This window comes from Pan paniscus, chromosome 9 (assembly GCF_029289425.2).
Source record: "Pan paniscus chromosome 9, NHGRI_mPanPan1-v2.0_pri, whole genome shotgun sequence".
Taxonomy (NCBI): Eukaryota; Metazoa; Chordata; class Mammalia; order Primates; family Hominidae; genus Pan; species Pan paniscus.
In genome coordinates, this window is record NC_073258.2 from 87,321,027 (window position 1) to 87,341,615 (window position 20,589).

General features: G+C 39.8%; 1 protein-coding gene across 3 annotated transcripts in view; it reads left to right on the top strand.

Annotated features, from left to right (window-relative positions):
* The window catches only part of CCDC81 (coiled-coil domain containing 81), a 60,409-nt gene that overhangs the window by 34,883 nt on the left and 4,937 nt on the right, over window positions 1-20,589 (top strand). For all 3 annotated transcript variants that reach the window (XM_003832979.5, XM_055093834.2, XM_063608753.1), the window contains 8 exons: window positions 48-169; window positions 3,104-3,227; window positions 10,031-10,118; window positions 10,544-10,687; window positions 11,677-11,781; window positions 14,807-14,979; window positions 17,209-17,287; window positions 17,516-17,736. In XM_003832979.5, coding sequence (XP_003833027.4) covers window positions 48-169; window positions 3,104-3,227; window positions 10,031-10,118; window positions 10,544-10,687; window positions 11,677-11,781; window positions 14,807-14,979; window positions 17,209-17,287; window positions 17,516-17,736 — 1,056 coding nt within the window. The remainder of the gene's footprint in view (window positions 1-47; window positions 170-3,103; window positions 3,228-10,030; window positions 10,119-10,543; window positions 10,688-11,676; window positions 11,782-14,806; window positions 14,980-17,208; window positions 17,288-17,515; window positions 17,737-20,589) is intronic.

Below are 20,589 nucleotides of genomic sequence, written 5' to 3' on the forward strand. Positions count from 1 at the left end.
CCTGTTCAGGTTCAGTGCAGCGGAAAAACATATTGGCTCATTCCTAGGATTGAGCTCAAGGAGATGGAAAACAAACTGCCTATGGAGACCCTTGTAGAAGAATGTGGAGACAATAGAGAAAGGAAGTGCAAGTTAAAAGACCACTCAGACAAAGAAGAAGGCACCAGAGGTAGGCCAATGATTTCTGGGTACAATCTGTCACTCTTTACTGCTATGAGCCCAGCCATATTGCTTAGCCCAAGGTAAATAAAGTTAAATTTACAAATAATCACTATATTATTATTACTTTTTTTTTTTGAGATGGAGTCTCGCTGTTGCCCAGGCTGTAGTGCAGTGGCATAATTTCAGCTCACTGCAACTTCCACCTCCCAGGTTCAAGCGACTCTCCTGCCTCAGCCTCCCGAGCAGCTGAGATTACCATCATGTGCCACCATGCCTGGTTAATTTCTTTATCTTTTGTATAGATGGGCCAGGCTGGTCTCGAACTCCTGACCTGAAGTGATCTGCCCACCTAGGCCATCCAAAGTGCTGGGATTACAGGCATGAACCACCGCACCCAGCCACAAATAATCACTATATTATTTCTAACAAATACGTTCTATTCCTAGAATCCTGCATCTGACCTTAATTATGAGCGTACTTACTTTATGAGCCTTAGATCCTATGACTCTCAGGCTCTTAGATCATCGTCTCTTTGCTGGCTCCCCATTGCTCTAAGGGGCCAAAACTCAGAGGACTACAGGCAGGTAACGCAAATGCAGGAAGTGGTCTGGATGTAAGTGGGTTGGAGACATGTTAGCTTAGTTAACATTTCTTATGAAAAACAAAGAGTGGCAGTTTTATCACTTTGATGTCTGTAGAAGAAAGCTGGATTCTCATACCTATGTCTGCATCTAATCTGTTGTGATAGGTTGTTTTGGTGGAAGCAAATGAAGAAAATCCTAGGACTCCAAAGATTTTTTTTTTTTTTAACCAAAGACTTTTTATTTTCTTTTTGAGATGGAGTCTCGCTCTGTCACTCAGGCTGGAGTTCAGTGGCACAATCTGCGCTCACTGCAACCTCCGCCTCCTGGGTTCAAGTGATTCTCCTGCGTCCAAGCTATTCTCCTGCATCAGCCTCCCCGGAAGTAGCTGGGACTACAGGCGCGCACCACCACGCCCAGCTAATTTTTGTATTTTTAGTAGAGATGGGGTTTCACCATATTGGCCAGGCTGGTCTCAAACTCCTGTCTTCAGGTGATCCGCCTGCCTTGGCCTCCCAGAGTGCTACAATTACAGGTGGGAGCCACCACACGCAGCCACAGACATTTTGAAAGGGTCCTAGGGACCCCAAAAAGTATGGCTTGCCTGGCCACACTTTGAGGACTGTTCCTCTAGCAGATTGTTGCTTTGCGGAAATGTGGCCCAAGTGGTATCAGATCTTCTAATTTTTCCAATTTTACTATATGTGCTACTAAAGTGAGCACAATCTTCTGATTTTTCAAAAGAAGCAGAGATCCTGACTTTAATGTAAAATCTATTGGCTGTTAAATGTTGACGACTTTTGTTGATATTGAAACAAAAAATGCTAATTAGGCCAAACAAAACATACCAATGGGTGAACATTGGCTTGTGCATGTCTGTTTTCTACGTGTGGCCTACAGGATTGCATATCAACTTTTAGCCTAATATTCATATGCTTTTATTTCTCTAGTCTCATCTCCCACTGTGCCCTATATAGACCCCTTTTTTGGGAAAAATTATCTATTCATGTTCTTCTTTTTCTTTGAGGTGGGGTCTTGCTCTGTCACCCAGGGTGGAGTGCACTGTCTTGGCTCACTGCAGCCTCAACCTCCTGGGCTCAGGTGATCCTCCCACCTCAGCCTCCTGAGTAGCTAGGACCACAGGTGTGCGCCACCATGCCTGGCTAATTTTTGTACTTTTTGTAGAAACAGGGTTTTGCCATGTTGCCTAGGCTGGTTTTGAACTCCTGAGGTCAAACGATCTGCCCACCTTGGCCTCCCAAAGTGTTGGGATTACAGGCGTGAGCCACTGTGCTCGGCCTATTCATGCTCTTCTAACATGCCTGCCCTTCCCCAACTTCATCCTTTTGTTCATTTTTTTTTTCCTGCAGCCTGAATTGTCCTTCCTTTTCTTTCAATCTATCTCCATCCTACTCACCTTTTAGTACCCTTTTCACATCTCACTTCCTCCATGAAAACTTATCACTGAATTCTGAAGTGGCTTCTCTCCTCTGAACATATCAGATCCTTAAAGACTACATTTGGCTGGGCATGGTGGCTCATGCCTGTAATCCCAGCACTTTGGGAGGCTGAGGTGGGTGGATCACCTGAGGTCAGGAGTTCGAAGCTAGCCTGGCCGACATGGTGAAACCCCATCTCTACTACTACAAAAAAAAAAAAAAAGAGTTAGCTGGGAGTAGTGGCGTGCACCTGTCATTCCAGCTACTTGGGAGGCTGAGGTGGGAGAATTGCTAGAACCTGGGAGGCAGAAGTTGCAATGAGCTGATATTGGGTTACTGCACTCCAGCCGGGGCGACAGGGTAAGACTCCATCTCAAAAAAAAAAAAAAAAAAAAAAAGACTGCAACATTTATTTGTGACTTATACATTTTGCATCACTGTCCTAAGTTGTTATTTATTAAATGTATATTATAAAGCACTTAGCACTGTTAGCACATAAGATGACCTCCAAATGGGAGCTCTCACTTTTTTGTTTGTATCTTATTTTTCTCTTCAACTATATCTATCGAAAGATCTTTACAGGCAAAATGTCTAAATCTACAGATATCAAAGTTGTAAAACTACCACTGTTCATTTTTCATGAGAAATGTTAACTAAACTAACATGTCTCCTGGTCATGTTATATCCAGCCCACTTCCTGCATTTATGTTATTGCCTCTTTTTGTCCTCTAAAAGCTTAGCACAGTGCTTTCTTTGCAAATATACAGCAAAAACATTTTTTTATACCACAATAGAACAAGGGGTGATTATTTAAAGATAAGAGAGTGTATCTTATATGAAAATTTCCCTTGGTAAAAACTACACAGTTAGTGGTTTGAGAGTTGAAAGGAGACTCGTTTTCATTCATTCTTTATTCTACAGATACCTCATCGCCCAAAAGACTTCGAGATAGACAAGCTTTGTTCCCTGCCAAAGTGACAAATGTCAGCTTGCTGGAAAAGTTTGAACGAAGTGAGAGTGGTGGGAAGATTATGACTCCTGAAAGGTAATGCATTGACTTTTTTTTTTTCTGTTGTACTTTACTAAATATATTTTTGAGTCGTTGCTTGATGCAGGGAACTGTAATTGTTCATTAATTCATTTATCCAGTGTTCTTTAGAGCTTTCTATATGCAACATGATGGGAATAATAAAGGTGACCAAGGTTCACCATCTAGTGGGAAAGCCAGACATATGCAGAGGGATAAATTACGATTCAGTGGAATAGATGTTATGACACCGGCGGAAACAAAATAGCACAGAGTTGGGATCATCCAACTTTTTCTGTAGATTTGGGCTTCCCAAATCTACAAAACTTTCCGTTTTCCGAGTGCTTGGATATTATGATGTGACACAATGTTATATTTACATCAAATTGGAAAGTAGTTTTGCCAAACATAGCCAGCACTCCAGTAGTTCTCAATAAACATTACTTGAATGAATGAGTGTATTACAATTTATCATGGTCGTTTTCTTCTTGTGATGGTATGTCAAAAGATTTCTAAAATATTTTATCCTTCTCTCTGAGTAGGATACTTTTTAAGACCTCAAATCAGTCAACCATACTCAACCATGCTCATTCATTGTTTACTGAGCACCTAACTATGTACTTTGCATTGTGCTGCCAACCTTTAATTTATTAATGTGTCAAAATTTATCAGCTATCATATGTGCAATTTATGTACTTTGTGGATTACTAAAGTCATGTTAAAAACTCTAGGAATGCTTGTTTTGGATAATATCACTGTTATGAAAGATAATTGAGAATTAGATATATAGTACTTGGGAATTTAATTCAATACAACAAGTATTGAGCACCACCATGTGCCAGGTACTATTCTAGGCACTGAAGATTCAGAGTTACAGATGTATAAACCTGCTTTTATAAAACTTACAGTCTTGCAGGAAGACTGAAATTAAAAAAAAATGCATGCGATGAAGACAGCAAAAGTACAGAGGCTGCAAAAGGTCAGAGTAATTGTTGGAAGTGGTTGGTAAAGGTTTCCTATAGAAGTTGACTCAAAAATGTTTGTTTCCTGTAGAAATTAACCAAAAAATAGGCCAGGCGCAGTGGCTCACGCCTGTAATCCCAGCACTTTGGGAGGCCGAGGCAGGCAGATCACGAGGTCAGGAAATCAAGACTATCCTGGCTAACACGGTGAAACTCTGTCTCTACTAAAATAAAAAAAAATTACCCGGGTGTGGTGGTGAGCGCCTGTAATCCCAGCTACATGGGAGGCTGAGGCAGGAGAATGGCATGAACCCGGGAGGCGGAGGTTGCAGTGAGCCAAGATTGTGCCACTGCTCTCTAGCCTGGGTGACAGAGCAAGACTCTGTCTCAAAAAAAAAAAAAAAAAAAGAAGTTAACCAAAAAATGTTTTTTGTGCTGATTACTAAAACAACACATTTATCATAGAAATTTTGAGAAAACCAAAAAAGCAAGAGTTATAAAAAATCACCCATAATCCCTCTACATAGAGGAAACTTTATATTAACCTTATGGTGTATGTCGTTTATTTCAATGCATATACAATATATACAGATACTTACACTTGGAATATACACAGTTTTTAAATAAAATTGAGATATTATATGGATTTTTGTTACATTTAATAAGTGGTGATTTCCCCATGACATTAAATATTCTAAAACCTTAACAAATAATTGCACATCATCTTAATGAAAGATTAAACCTTTTGTTTAATCAATCTCCTATTGGATATTTAGATGGCTTCCAGTTTTTAAGTACTATAAATAATGTTGTGAAAATATAATTAAACATAATTCCTTGCATACAACTGGATATTCCATAGGATAAAAACTTTAAAGTTAAATTTCAGAGATAAGAGGTGAGTCCATTTTCATGCCTTTGATACACATTTCCAATTATCTTCTTCATGGTTGTAGCAAATTATCCTCTCAGCAACAGTAATATGAGAGAGTGCTATATTTTCTACAGCTTTGCTAATACCTTAGCAAAGTGAAATGATGGTATTTCATTATTGTTTTTAACCTGTGTTTGTTTGATTTCTAGTGGGTTTTTTTGTTTTGTTTTGTTTTTGAGATAGCATCTCACTCTGTCACCAAGGCTAAAGAACAGTGGCATGATCATGGCTCACTGCAGCCTCAATCTGCTGGGCTCAAGTGATTTTCCTGCCTCAGACCCCAAGTAGCTGGGACTATAGGTGTGCACCACCACACCAGCTAATTTTTTGATTTTTTTTTTTTTTTTTGTAGAGATGGGGTCTTAGTATGTTGTGTAGGCTGGTCTAGAACTCCTGGCCTCAAGCAATCCTCCCACTTCAGTCTCTCAGAGTGCTGGGATTACAGGCATGAGCCACCACACCTGGCCTGCATTTATTTTTATATTGTTTCTTGGCCATCTGTAGTTCTTTTACAATTTTCCTGCTTGAATCCTGTGTCCTTTTTTAACTGGGAGCTTTACTTTTTCTTAAAAAAAAGTTGTATTTCTTATAAAGAGAACTTCATATATCATAAGTATGAATAGTTTTCTGATGTGTATGTTTTAAACATTTTCCCAATTCTTTTTTTTCTTTTTAATTTTGTTTCTGCACCATTTCGTGCACAGAAGTTTAAAATATATCTTTTCTGATTTACCAACCTGTCCAAGTCCCCAAACACCATGTTTGGGAATGTCAGTCCATGATTACATTTTCATTTTGAAAAAAATATTCTTTTAGAAGAGTAAAGAATGATTTAGAGGGATAAGATTAGCAGCAGAGGAAGAGGTGTAATAAAATGGAAAAGTGTAGCACAATTTAGCAGATCAAGGCAGTAGTCTAGGCAATCTGTTTCCAACAAATGACCCTAAGGCCTCAGAGGGCCTTAAGAGCATATCAAAGGCTGAGAGTGAGGTAATATGGGTGGGACTCTGGGCTCTATTTCCTCACTTCCACTGGAGGATGTGTGCTGTTTTTCTGTTTTATATTATTGGGGTTTGAGTAACATTTGTTTAAACTAAGAAGGATAGGACTTTCATTGTTTAACAGTTGAGTATGACTCGTTTGGGGAAAGGTAATAAGGGTATGAAACAAAGATCAGATGGAAAGCTTTAGCTTTGTTGGGGATTAGTTAAGGGAGGTTAAGAAGGAGATGTCAAAGATGACCCCAGATTTTGGCTTAGGTAACTGGGAGAAGATGGCACCATTATTCAAAATAGGGACTACTATAGGAAGTGCAAATTTGGCTGGTGCTGAAGGGCATGTAGTGGTTAGTGAGTCTGTAAAATTTTCACTCCGAGTTAGAGGATTAAAAAAATACAAATGAATCCTCTTGGATCATAAGAAACCAGATTGAGACATATTTCTTATTACTTCTTCATGTCAGTTGCATCTGACAGGTTATTTAAATCAAACCTTTAGGGAATCAGCATTCACCCCACCCCAGATTTTGAGGCCTAAGAGAAGTTATTAAAAAATAAAGTGTTCTGCTTGTAGCAATATGGTGGTCTAAATAATCTGAAAAGGTCCTCTACTGAGAGCCAAATCTAGTCCACCATATATTTTTATAAACAGTTTCACCAAAACACTGCTATGCCCATCCATTTGCATATTATCTGTACCTGCTAGTTGTGTCAGGGACTGTATGGCCCTCAAAGCCTAAAATATTCACTCTCTGGCTCTTTTCATGAAAAGTTTTGCAACCCCTGCTCTAAAAGATCTGATTTTCATCTCAGGCTCCTGACTTCTGACAGATGGAGTTGGGCTAAAAATGAAGTCAGAATCCAAAATTACAAAGACCACGTGGAAATAAGCTGCCACATAATGAGAGCCATCAGAAACAAAAGATGGAAGAATTGAGCTCTCAAGGATTGTGGATCCTGAACATTATAAAATATAGAATATAGAATAAGTTGTTTAAAATCTTTACATAAATTAAAAGAATGGAGAGTATGAACAAGGTATAAGAAATTAGAAAACATGACCAGTGTGGTCAGAGTTGAGCATTTGCATTTTGGAATTGCAGTAAGGGAGTGTAGACTTATACAATACCTAATTCATTGGTTATTCAGAAGACACATTTTATTACTTTTTCCAAATGAATACAGGTTTATAGTGGGGCGCTTTCTCATTTTATGCTGTGGTTCATTTAATGTTAGTTATTTGGTACTTTGTAATTTGCTGAACCTTCTTTTCTAGCTTGAGTACTTTTACAGTAATTGTTTTATGTATACTTGAAGACACTGTATACTACTATTCCTTAGATGTAAATTTCTAGATATTTAGATATTAGCTAAACCTTGTTAAAATAAGTTGTTAAAAGCTTTTAAATCCTCACTATTTTTTTCTTTGAGAGAGATATTAAAAATCTTTCACCATGATGGTATATTTTTCAGTAATTACATCAATTTTTGCTTCTTAAGCAATATTAAATTCTACACGTCTAGGATTTTTTTTGGTAGATAGTTCCTTATATCATTATGAAATATTTTCCTTCATCTCTACTAAAATCTTTTGCCTTCATTTCTGTACTATGTAATTTAACAGTGCAACATCTGATTAGTATTTACCTGGAATAGCCTTTTAATGCCATTTTAAGAATTTTTGTGTGTGTTTTATTATTTCATGTGTGTCTCTACTAAATAGCTTATATTTGGATGTTTTAAAACTCAATCTAGACCTTAATTTCAGTTGTAATTATTGGTATATTTGAACCTATCTTTACTGTCTTATTTTGTATTTTCTATTTACTGTGCATTTAACTTCATTATTACCCCTTTTCTGTTGGACTGATCTCATTTCTTTAGTATGCTTTGAATTTCCTTTGACCATGTTTCTTCAGTATGCTTCCAATTTCCTTCAAACTGTATCCCCTTCCAAACCTGTATTTTTTTTGTCTAGAACTTTTGTCCCAATTTGGTTTTAAGTGTTAAAACATTTTGTATTATTTTATGGTCAATGATTAATTTGGATTTGTCAACATGTTTTACCAATTTCTTTGGTCACCATCATTTCTTCTTTTTCCTTTTTTTTTTTTTGCCCAGGCTGGAGCGCAGTGGTGTGATCTTGGCTCACGGCAACCTCCGCCTCCCACGCTCAACCAATTCTCCTGCCTCAGCCTCCTGAGTAGTTGGGATTACAGGCGCACACCATCATACCTGGCTAATTTTTGTATTTTTAGCAGAGACAGGGTTTCACCATGTTGGCCAGGCTGGTCTCGAGCTCCTGACCTCAAGTTATCCACCTGCCTCGGCCTCCCAAAGTGCTGGTATTACAGGCGTGGGCCACCACGCCTGGCCTGTTTCTTATATCCCTGTCCTTCCTCCTAGGTTTATTTTTCTTCTTGCTAAAGTATATCCTGTAATGGTTCCCTGTCTTTTCAGTACACTTATTCTTTGTATTGCTTAAAATGATTCTTACTGTGTTGTCGCTCTTGAGTGCTGATTCTTGGTTCATAGTTATTTTCCTTCAGCATTTTAATGATATTGCTCCATTTTCTCCTGACAGTTGTCCTGATGCAACGTCCGAATCAATCTGGTTGTCATTCTTTCTTGTAGCTTTTAAGAATCTTTCTTATTTCTTGATGTTCTGCATGACTATTCTTAGGGGTCATGATTTTCTGGAAAATTCTTATCTGTTATTTTCTAGAATATTGTTCTTTGCCATTTCCTTTATTCTAAAAATTCAGCACTTCTATTAAATGCATGTTTGAGCTTCTGAATCTGTTCTCTATTTCTCTACTTTTAAATATTTTCATTCTTGGCCTGGCGCGGTGGCTCATGCCTGTAATCCCAGCACTTTGGGAGGCCGAGGTGGGCAGACCACTAGGTCAGGAGGCCGAGACCAGCCTGACCAATATGGTGAAACCCCGTCTCTACTAAAAATACAAAAATTAGCCCAGCGTGGTGGTGTGCACCTGTAATCCCAGCTACTCAGGAGGCTGAGGCAGGAGAATCACTTGAACTTGGGAGGCAGAGGTTGCAGTGAGCTGAGATTGCGCCATTGCACTCCAGCCTGGGTGACAGAGCGAGACTCTGTCTCAAAAAATAAAATAACATAAATAAAATTAAAAAATAAATATTTTCATTCTTCGAGCTGCTTTTTAGGTGATATTATCAGTCCTATTTTCTAATGAATTAATACTAGTATTAATATTAATACTCACCCCTAATTCATCTCCCTCCACCACACTGACCACAGGCACCTTCCACCTGAAGGACTGCACTGGTTTGTTTGCTTGGAATGTCTTTTCCATCAGATATCTACACTGTTGTTCTCTTACTTCCATCAGGTATTTACTCCTATGTCACTTCCTTGGTAAGAACTTCCCTGGCCATTCTCTTTACAGTTTAACACTCCATTCCTCCAGCATTGCAAGGCATTTATCATCATGGAACATACTATAGAGTGCACTTATTTATCTTGTCACTGGGCTGTCTATCCCCATCAGAATGTTAATTCCATGAGGGCAGGGACTTTTGTATGTGTGTATTTTGTTCTTCATTGCTTCTCCTGTGCTTAGAACAGTGTACATGGTAAGCACTCAATACATTTCTGTGGAATGAATACATTTCATCCCCATTTCACACGATTGGTAACTGGGACTTTGCAAGATTACACAGCTGGTCTGATGTCAGTCATCTTGTAAGCAAGAAAGCTGGGATTCAAACCCACCTTTATCTGACACAAATTCAGATTCTGTGGTACATATTCTTAACCTCTATACATATAGCTGTTTTGAAGTAAACCACTGAAATATTTTTCTTCATCTTATACTTGCCTCTAAAATTAGTATTGCCCTTGAGGTCAGATTGTATTAAACATTAATTAATGTTGCATTGTTTTTATAGCTTATTATCTCCAAGTTGTTTGAAACACGACAGTGAGATGAAGCCCCAAACATCTCCAGCTTGCCAGGATCATAATAAGGCAGGACAGGTACAGTGTTTCCAAACAAATAAGCCCCATCAGAATCTTATACTGATTTTTGTTTCTCAAAGAGAGTTCTGGGAATCTCTCTTCCTTAATTATATGAGTATGGCTCAAGTACTCAAGTACTCAGGCTCAAAACTAGACTGTGATAAATCTATCTACTAGTCAAGATGTACTGGTAAACAAAAAAAGAGTTGAGAAATCCCTGTCTAAGTTTCAGCTGCTATAAATACTTCTGATGAAGTGGGAGTTCAGAAGATCCTTTAGAGTATTTCTGGGGTCCACTCTGCAAATCTCATTTTGCTGTCACTAATATATCCATTAATAATAGGTTTCTTGATATACCTAGCCTTTGGAGAGCTTGTGAAGGGAATGCGAAAGCAAAAAGGTAAAATGTAAAAATTTATTTGTCCTGAAATTTGGGATTGTAGGAAATGTGCTATGTATGTTTGCAACGAGCACAACGAAATTCCCCGTTGTACTACAGTGAGGAAAGGAGGAGAGAGATAGAAGATGAGAGACTCATACAGCAGTATCAGATGTTGAAGGATCAGGAGGCTCTCTTCAGACACCAGGTAGTCCAACACCTCGATTAGTCTTTAATATGGGGCAGTAGAACATGATTATATAATGTAATTTATTATTATTTTTTATTGGCACAGGGTCTCACTCTGTCACCCAGGTTGGAATGCAGTGGCACAACCTCTGCTCACTGCAGCCTTGACCTACTTGGGCTCAGATGATCCTTCGACCTCAGCCTCCAGATTAGCTGGGACTACAGGCACACGTCACTACACCTGGCTAATTTATGTATTTTTTGTAGAGACGGGGTTTCACCATGTTGCCCAGGGTGGTCTCCAACTCCTGGGCTCAAGCATCCAGAGGCTCCAACTCCCGCCTCTGCCTCCCAAAGTGCTGGGATTACAGGCATGACCCACTGAGCCCAGCCTATAATGTAATTTAAAAATGTTCCATCATATGTCTGTACTGTGGGATATCTAATCACGTATTTACTGTTAGACTAAAACTTGCGTTGAAGTTTTCACTAATAATAAACAACACTGGGATGAATTCCATGCAGTCGAATGTTTGCACATATCACTGATTTTCTTTAACCTAAGGTCTGAATTTTAAAGGTGGAATTATTGGATTTATGTTTCTTTATTTCTGATAAAATATAACTCTGGTGAAGGCTTTTACCCTTCAGATTCATGTCCTATTTCAAGCAAAGACAGAATGGCACTTTTACACTTGCTGTATCCAGATTTATGTGGTGTCTAATAATTGACCCTGCTGCCTGCCCTTTCCTGCATTTGTGATGAATTCTTCCATTCCTTAGATCCCTCTAGTGGTGGTACCTAAAGGCCAAGAAAAGGAAATAAAATACCTTTCCCAATCTACTTTTATAAATCTATAGAGATATCAGAAAGTACCACTGCCTCCAAAAGGCAGGTTTCTACCATGGCTGGATTATTTTAATGTAATAGAATTAAAATTTTTGGGGGCTCCACTTCAATATGTAATTTAAAATTTAAAAATAAACTTTTTTTTTTTTTAACAATAGATGAAAAGTCTGGCTACTAGAGAACAGAATCAGAAAAATGCTGCCTATAATCTTGGAGTTGCTGAAGCTATAAGAAACCACAAGAATGAGAAACCGGAATTTTATGTAAGTCTTTTAAAAATTTCTGTTGCTAACACCTGGCCCATCTGTGAGCCTTTGGATCCACTCCCTGTGTTGCAGGTTGTGCCTTATTTTTTATTTTTATTTTTTGAGACGGAGTCTTGCTCCGTCACCCAGGCTGCAGTGCAATGGTGTGGTCTCAGCTCACTGCAACTCTGCCTCCCGGGTTCAAGTCATTCTCCTGCCTCAGCCTCCTGAGTAGCTGGGATTACAGGCACCCGCCACCATGCCCCGCTATTTTTGTATTTTTAGTAGAGACAGGGTTTCGCCATGTTGGCCAGGCTGGTCTTGAACTCCTGGTCTCATGATCCGCCCGTCTTGGCCTCCCAAGGTGCTGGGATTACAAGTGTGAGCCACCATGCCCAGCCAGTTGTGCCATTTTTTTTAAGCAGCGGAGTTGAAAAGTGGGTGGTGCAGTTTGAAGCTTTCTTCTAGGGCAGGTGTTGTCCAGTGTCTATAGCCACACCACTCACATTCACTGTACCGTTCCTACTAGTCACTGCAGGTCTTGTTAATTATGGTAATTCTCAACCAGGACGTGGGATGGGTGGAGAGGAGGGAGCAGTATACTACTAAAGTCCAGCCCAAGGACCTAAGAGAACCAGCAGTATCAGCATTGCCTGGGAGCTTGCTGGAAATGCTGAATCTAGGGCCCCACCCCAGACTCCCTGAATGGGCATCTGTGGTGGAATAACATCCCCAGGTGATTTGTATTTGCATTAATGTTTGAGAAACTCAGATTCAGATGGTGGTGAGCCAACTGCTTCACTGCTTGTTTTAATGTTTTCAATCATCATGTGCCTACCTTTATTTCTGCCTGAATCTTCCTCTTTATATACCACCATCTAGGTAGTCGACACTCCGGACATAAATCTAATAAAATATAATGTATTTATTCATCATCAAACATTTATTGAATTCCTCCAGGCCAGCCACTGTGCTGGTGTCTAGGAATACAAGGTTCCCTCTTCTGAAGAGGTCTCTAGTGGGAGAGACAGACACTTAAAGAGACAACTGTGTGGTATAATAAATGCGATGATAAATCTCTGAAAAAGGGCACTATATGAGCAAAAGAGATTCATTAACCTAGACCAGAGATCTGGAAAGACTTTCTGACATACAAGAGTTAGGTAAAGAAATCAAGGGAGGAAGAGCATTCCAGGCAGGGAAACAGGGAAGGAAGGAGAGAGCGAGCGAGCATGGGGCTTCTGAAATTTAGGCATGATCTTTCTCTCTCTTTATATATAAGCTCCAGATTATATTTATTACTGCTGTGTATCTCTTCTTTGATATATCTATACACATCTTAAATTTAAAAAGACCTAAACAGAACTTTTGATTCCCTCCTTAACCTGTTCCTTTCTGTCTTCTCATGTTAGTAAGTGGCATCACCAACCAGCCATTTTTGCACAAACCTGTATCTAGTCATGATCACAGTATTCCTTTCTCTGTTCCTGACTTCTGATCATTTGCAAGTCCAGTTGCCTTTACCTCCAAAATGTATCCAATATCTGTCCAAATGTCTCATCTTTAATGTTGCCACATTGAAAGTGTTGCCAAGCCACATTGTTATGCTCAACTTCTCCAATACTTCCCTTAGATTCACTGCTTGCATTCTTGCTCTCCTATAATTTATTCTCCACACACCAGCCAAAGTGATATTATAATATTGTTAACCAAAACATACTATTCTCCCATTTAAAACCTCCACTGGCCTCCCATTGAGTTAAAATGAAATTTAGACTTCTCACCTTCAACTATCAAATTCTACACGCTTTGACTCCTGCCTTCCTCTTGGTCACTATGCCTTCTCCTTTCCCTTGGTCACTATGCCTCAGCCACAGAGACTTTTTTTCTGCTCATTGAACATGCCTAGCTTGTTTCCATCTAGTGTCTTTGCACTTAATGTTCCTTCTGTATGGAACACGGGTCTCCCTGATATTTACAGTGAAGGTGATTCATTTTCTCCATGGAAAAGCCTTCCCTAATAACCAACCAGTTTAGCTCTTTTCCCACTCAGCCACTTGCTATCATAAGGGCTTCCTAGCACTTAGCACTATCTTAAATGACCTGATGTACCGTTTCTTGCTCATTGTCTGTCTCCTGCATCAGCATGCAGGCTTGATGAGTGTGAAGATCTCTGTTGTTGCTCACTGTTGGATCACCAGGGTCTAGAATGGCCAGGCCCACAGTAGGTATTCAGTTTGCCCTCTTTTCAGCTCCTCTCTGTCCTTGCATGATTTCGCATGCACTCAGAATTCCTTCTTCCTTCCATCTGGATGTTGTAAATGCTAACTCACAACCTACTCCAGGAGTCCTTTTTCATCTCTGTCTCAGCAATGGGATTCCAGTTGAAACTGACCCAATAGTCCCGCAGACAGGTTTTTTTTTGTTTTTGTTTTTGTTTTAAATAAACATAGAAATTGACCCTTTTGGTCTTAAAGCTTGAAACTTAACATTGTTTTATCTGAGTTTCTTCCTCAGAAAAGAACCACTAGGCCTTCCAAAAAGTGTCAAAGAATTGAAACTCACCAGATGATTGCATTCAGACAATGAGCCAGGCCCCTCCATTGACCATGATTGCTTCCTTATCCCTCCCGAATTCTGGTTTTCCCATACATAGTTTCAATTCTTCCCTGCTATATAAACCCCTACTTTTAGTTGGTCGAGGAGATGGATTTGAGACTGATCTCTCATCTCCTTGGCTACAGCACCCAATTAAAGCCTTCTTCCTTGGCAATAATCATTGTCTCAGTGATTGGCTTTCTGTGCTGTGAGCACCTAGACCAAACCCCTGGTGTTTTGGTAACACAGTCAGCTCAGCTCAGCTTCATCCTTGAACACACTCATATGATTCTATGGGTTACCTCAACACCAGCTGGTCTGTGTGTTGAGGGCTGGGCAAATATTATAAATTAAGAAATACTTTCTGATTTATTTTAGTCTTCTGAATTATTAACCTTGTTTTTCGGTACTCTAGCATAAATGAATTGCTTCTCTTTCATTCTAGAAATCCTTCCTATTTGACAAACGGCCACTCAGCCCTGCGCTTAATGCTCTTAAGCAAGAGGAATATTCCCGGAGTCTCCTGAAACAAATGGATAACAGACAGGAAAACGAAATAAAGCAAAGACAATACAGAGAGTTGATGGACCGCCTGGAACAAGTGCAACTCACAGAGGAGTGAGTCCAGCTACACACGCTCTGACAAATGGATTTGGAATTTTCATGTGAAGTTACTTTTCATGTAGGATTGAATCAGCATTGGTAGTTTCATTAGCACACTGTAACCAACTGAGCAAACTAACCCAGTTAGCAGCCAGTACTGAAATGGGAAAAGTTCCCTCGTCCCCCTCGTAGGGCATGCAGTGGGGGTGTGGCTTGCTTCTTCAGTGCCCTGCTGCTCAAACCTCTACGAGAGCATACAGATGGGCAGGCTGTGGGGCTCTGGCCACACGGCAGTATCTAGGGGTGAATGTTTACAGCTCCTGAAGCCCCAGTGGGCATGCGTTACAGAGTGCTCTTTTAGTTTAGCCATCTGTAGGTGGCTTGTGTTAGCGCAATAGACCCGTCTTATCACAAGGAGAGAGGGTTTTCTGTATCCGAGGGTTCTTGCCTTGGTGTACCAGAAGAATTGAATCACATGTGGGCTTGGAGAATGAGTGCAAGGTTTTATTGAGTGGAAGTAGCTTTCAACAGATGGATGAGCCAGAAAGGAGATGGTTTTCCCCTGGAGTCAGGCTGCTATGCGGTCCGGGTTCCCCTCCAACCACCCCAGCCAAACTCCACGTCATTCCGCTGGTTGATGGCCTGCTGGTGTGCTCTGGACATCCTCTCAGCATCCAGCCACTTGTGTGTTCCTCTGCTGATGTGTTTCTCTCGACGTCCAGCCGCTGTGTGCCTGCCTGCTAGGGTCTCGGGGGATTTTTATAGGTACAGGATGGGGGTGTGGCAGGCCAGGGTGGTCTTGAGAAATGCAACATTTAGGCAGGAAAAAAAAATGCCTGTCCTCATCTAGGTCTGTGGGCACAGATGGAACCCTAGCCAGGGACCATGTTCCTAGGGTGGAGCCCTAGCCAGGGACCATGCCCTTTCCCCACTTCCATATCTTTTAAAGGGACCATGCTCTTCCCTTCCCGGCACTTCCCTTCTGTATCAGTACCACAATTTTTTATTACAAAAATGAAAAAGCTGTCATAGTTGTCATTATAGTAGTGATGGTCAATCTGTAATTACTATAATATAGAGCATCATCTTGTATTGTTTTTGCAATCGCCAATACTAGTAGATGAAGAAAGGGACTTGTCTTGAGCAGCTGTTCTTAGCTATTAGATGTTCAAATGACCTCACGGCAAAGCTGAGGTTTTATTATAATTATGTAGGGGTGTCCCATGGAACCTGAGGGCAGGAATGTACAGGGAACATAGGAAGGACTGCAACCAGAGACTAAAAATCCATGTAGAGCGGCTTTCCCTCTGCTTACATACATATGCCTAAGGGGGCCCACATTTTTGCTGCTGAGATTGGGAGAGCAACTATGGAGGCCATTATAGTGTGAACAGAAACTCCTAAAACAAATAAGAAGCAAGTTTCTGTGATGAAAAAAATCTATTTCTATAAAATGTATATGTTCCATTATACTCACTTGAAAGATCATATATGGGTTCTTTAGAAGTTACATATAATAGAACCATAATTTTTAATAGGATAGGTAACTTAAGAGATTTCAAAATAAATCAGTTTATAGAATGAATAGTCACTTCCTGCTTTCTTATGTAGATTTTTAAAAGAACTGGTGGGTGTGGGAAGAGGTGGAGTGGTGGTGATGTGTCTGCTGTTTTAGTAGTAAGGCATTTGGACAATATGGTCGGTCACCTGCCTATACCTGTCCTGTTTGTCCTGTGTTCAGCACATTGTTCACTAGCGTATGGAATTTTTTTTTTTTTTTTAGATGGAGTCTCACTCTGTTGCCCAGGCTGGAGTGCAGTGGTGTGATTTTGGCTTACTGCAACCTCCACCTCCCAGGTTCATGCAATTCTCCTGCCTCAGCCTCCAGAGTAGCTGGGATTACAGGCACCCACCACCACCCCCGGCTAATTCTTGTATTTTTAGTAGAGATAGGGTTTCACCATGTTGGCCAGGTTGGTCTCGGACTCCTGACCTCAAGTGATCTGCCCACTTCAGCTTCCCAAAGTGCTGGGATTACACACATGAGCCACTGTGCCTGGCCGCCTATGGATTTGAATTACTCTTTTCTTTCTTAAAATGAAAGCTACCAGAATAAAACATCAATTTTTATTTACCAGACTCTTGTTCCTATTTAATACTTATTAAACATGTTTCGATGATGTTAATCCATATTACTAAAGACTGCAAAACTGTGGTCCATCTTCTCTTGTTCTTAACTGCCAGACTTGCTGCGCAAAGAGCGAAATTTTTAAAAGATAAGATGGAAGAAACACAGTGTTACAAGAGAGCTTTGGATGCACAGGTAAGGGGACAGACAAATATTATTGTTTTTAAAATTATGCAATGCGTCAATAACATCCTAAAATATGTGTAAGTTGTTACAAATATTTTTATGTGTTATGCATTTGGTAGTTTTTGTGCCCCGCATTCCTTCCTGTAAGATACTGGTATTTTACCACATTACAGGGTTGTGCATAAAGCTTATTCCCTGGTAGAATGATAACCTGCATTATGTGTATCTCTGTTTAAGATAAAGAACAAACCCTCCCGGCTGCCCCCCTTTGAGCCAGACTCCTCCGAGCCCATCTTTGGTAAGAATGAGGGTGAACTGATGGTGGAAAAGCAAAAGCGAGAACAAAATTACATGAAACACCAGCTGGAGGCAGCTGCTAACCACAAGAGGAAAGCCATCCTGCATCAACTAGTGGACCAGAGGCGGGATTTGCAAATGCTTCAGAGGACACAAAGAGAGTAAGGAGACCCCTGATCTTTCTCCCTCCACTTCTCCTCACTTATTCCGCTTCCTTTATCTCTCTTTTTCCACCCTGTCCCTGCCCTTCATCTTTCTCATACAATAGTGGAGAAGTAAGAATAATAGCTAACACACTGAGGAGTTATTTGTGCAAGGCATTGTTTTAAACTTATTACATGCTTCATCTTGTTTTATCCTAATTCATTATATGAAGAAAATGTTATTAAATAAATTTTTAAAAACCTCTCTTGACACTTTAGTGTTTTCCAAAGTGGCTGTACTACTTTACATTCCCAACCAATAGCATATGAGAGTTCTAGTCCTCCCCATCATTCCCAGAACTTGGTGTAATCAGTCTTTATTTTATTTTATTGATTGAGACAGGGTTTTGCTCTGTCACCCAGGCTGGAGTGCAGTGGCATGATCATGGCTCACTGCAGCCTCAACATCCTGGACTCAAGCAGTTCTCCCACCTCAGTCTCTGGAGTATCTGGGACTATAGGCAAGTGCCAGCACACCCAGCTAATTTTTAAACTTTTTGGGGAGACAGGGTCTCACTATGTTACCCAGGCTGGTCTTGAACTTCAGGGTTCAAGCAATCCTCCTGCCTCAGCTTCCCAAAGTGTTGGGATTACAGGTGTGAGCCACAGCACCCAGCCTGATCAGTCTTTTTAATTTTGGCTGTTCTAACAGGTGCATAGTGGTGTCTCATGCTTTAATTTGGATTTCTTTAATGACTAGTGATGTTGAACATCATTTCATGTGCCTATTTGCCATCCGTGTATCTTCTTTGGTTAAGGGTATAATGTATCAATCCAAATCTTTTGCTTATTTTATAAACTCTTTTCTTATTGTTGAGTTTTGAAAGTTCTTTATATATTCTGTGTATAAGTCCTTTATCTGATATATTTGTAAAGCCTAAACATGCCTGAAAGGAAGATGTCTTTCCCACTGTTTAAAAAAATTTATTCCCTTAGGTAAGCATTCAGCTCCTCTTTAGCTTCTGTTTTATAACAGCAGAACCACCATCACTTGTCCCATAGTGGGAAGCAAAGTGTGCTTTCCATAGCCAGATATGGGACCCTCTGTATTTGTTGCTAAGACTATTGCTACTTCCTCTTCTGCTTCTATCTGTTAGCTTCTCTAGTTATTTCCTAAACTTGGAGGGTTAAAGTGTCACTTTTAAGTTGTATGACTTGGGCCAGATCACATGTAAGGTCTCTGAGCCTTATTGTCCTCATATGAGAAAGAAGGATAATCACATCTGCCCCTCCTAACCTTACTGGGAGAATTAGATGAGATTATGTATGTGAGAGCATTTTCGGAAACTGTAAAGCTCTGAACACATCCCTGTTTCTGTATTGGTCAGATCCTTGTTTTCTATTTACATATTCTTTACTGGTTATGGCAGATTCTCTCACTTCCCTTATCTTTTCCAACTCCCTGGTCCTTCTCTGGTTCATCTTAACATGTGATCTCAGATTCTCTTGTGACTCATAGAAGGCCACTTTCTTTCAGAGGGGATAATTTAGTCAGGGTGATCCAGACAGGACTGCTAAGCTATTTATACTTGTTTTTTTTCTTTTTGCTCTTATTTTCAAAAGTAACAATTCATGCTCATTAAAAGAAGTCAATTGAAGGTTAGCCGGGCACGGTGGCTCACGCCTGTAATCCTAGCACTTTGGGAGACCGAGGCAGGCAGATCACTTGAGCCCAGGAGTTTCAGACCAGCCTGGGCAACATGGTGAAACCCCATCATTACTAAAAATACAAAAATTAGCTGGGCGTGTTGGTGTGCGCCTGTAATCCCAGCTATTCGGGTGGCTGAGGCACAAGAATGCTTGAACCTGGGAGGCAGAGGTTGCGGTGAGCTGAGATTGCGCCACTGCACTTCAGCCTGGGCGACAGAGATTGCCTCAAAAAAAAAAAAAAAAAAAAAGGTTAATAATCTCCCCTACTAAGTAGCCAATATATATGTGCATATTGCTTAAATAGGAAAATTTTTAAAATTTTTTTTGTAAAAAATAATTTAAAAGTAGGTTACATATTAACCTTATTTATAAAAAAATTTAAACAATTTTTCCTATTTAAGCAATATGCACATATATTTTTCCTTCTACTTTTGTAAATGAAATAGTCTATGAGATCTTATATATTACTCTGCAAACTAATCTTTCTTTAACCTAGCAATGTCATATACAAGTCAGTACATATATATGAGATTCATTCTTCTTTAATAGCAGCATATTATCTATAATATAGATGTATAATAATTCAACTTTTGCATTATTGATGAACATTCAGTTTGTTTCCAGATATTTTGTATTAAACATTTTTAATATATATTTTTATACTGGTTCTTTTGTTTCTATCAGATAAATTCCCAAAAGTGGGGCTGCTGTATCCAGTGTACGGTACATCTAATTTTCCTTTTTTTTTTTTTGAGACAGAGTCTCACTCTGTCGCCCAGGCTGGAGTGCAGTGGTGCGATCTTGGCTCACTGAAACCTCTGCTTCCTGGGTTCAAGTGATTCTCATGCCTCAGCCTCATGAGTAGCTGGGACTACAGGTGCATGCCACCACTCCTGGCTAATGTATGATACATTTGAAATATTACCAGAAACTGACAGTTACATTTCTAAGAAGGCATAGCAACTTGCTTCTCAGCAATGTTGTGAGAATGCTAGTTGTCCCCTGCACAATCTCTGCCTCGTTTTCTTACTTTCTGGGCATTTAAAATTATTTTAACCTATCCTTAAAAAAATAACATAATAATGGCCAACAAGCAAATGAAAAAATGATTAACACCACAAATTATTATGAAAGTGCAAACCACAATCACAGTGAGATACC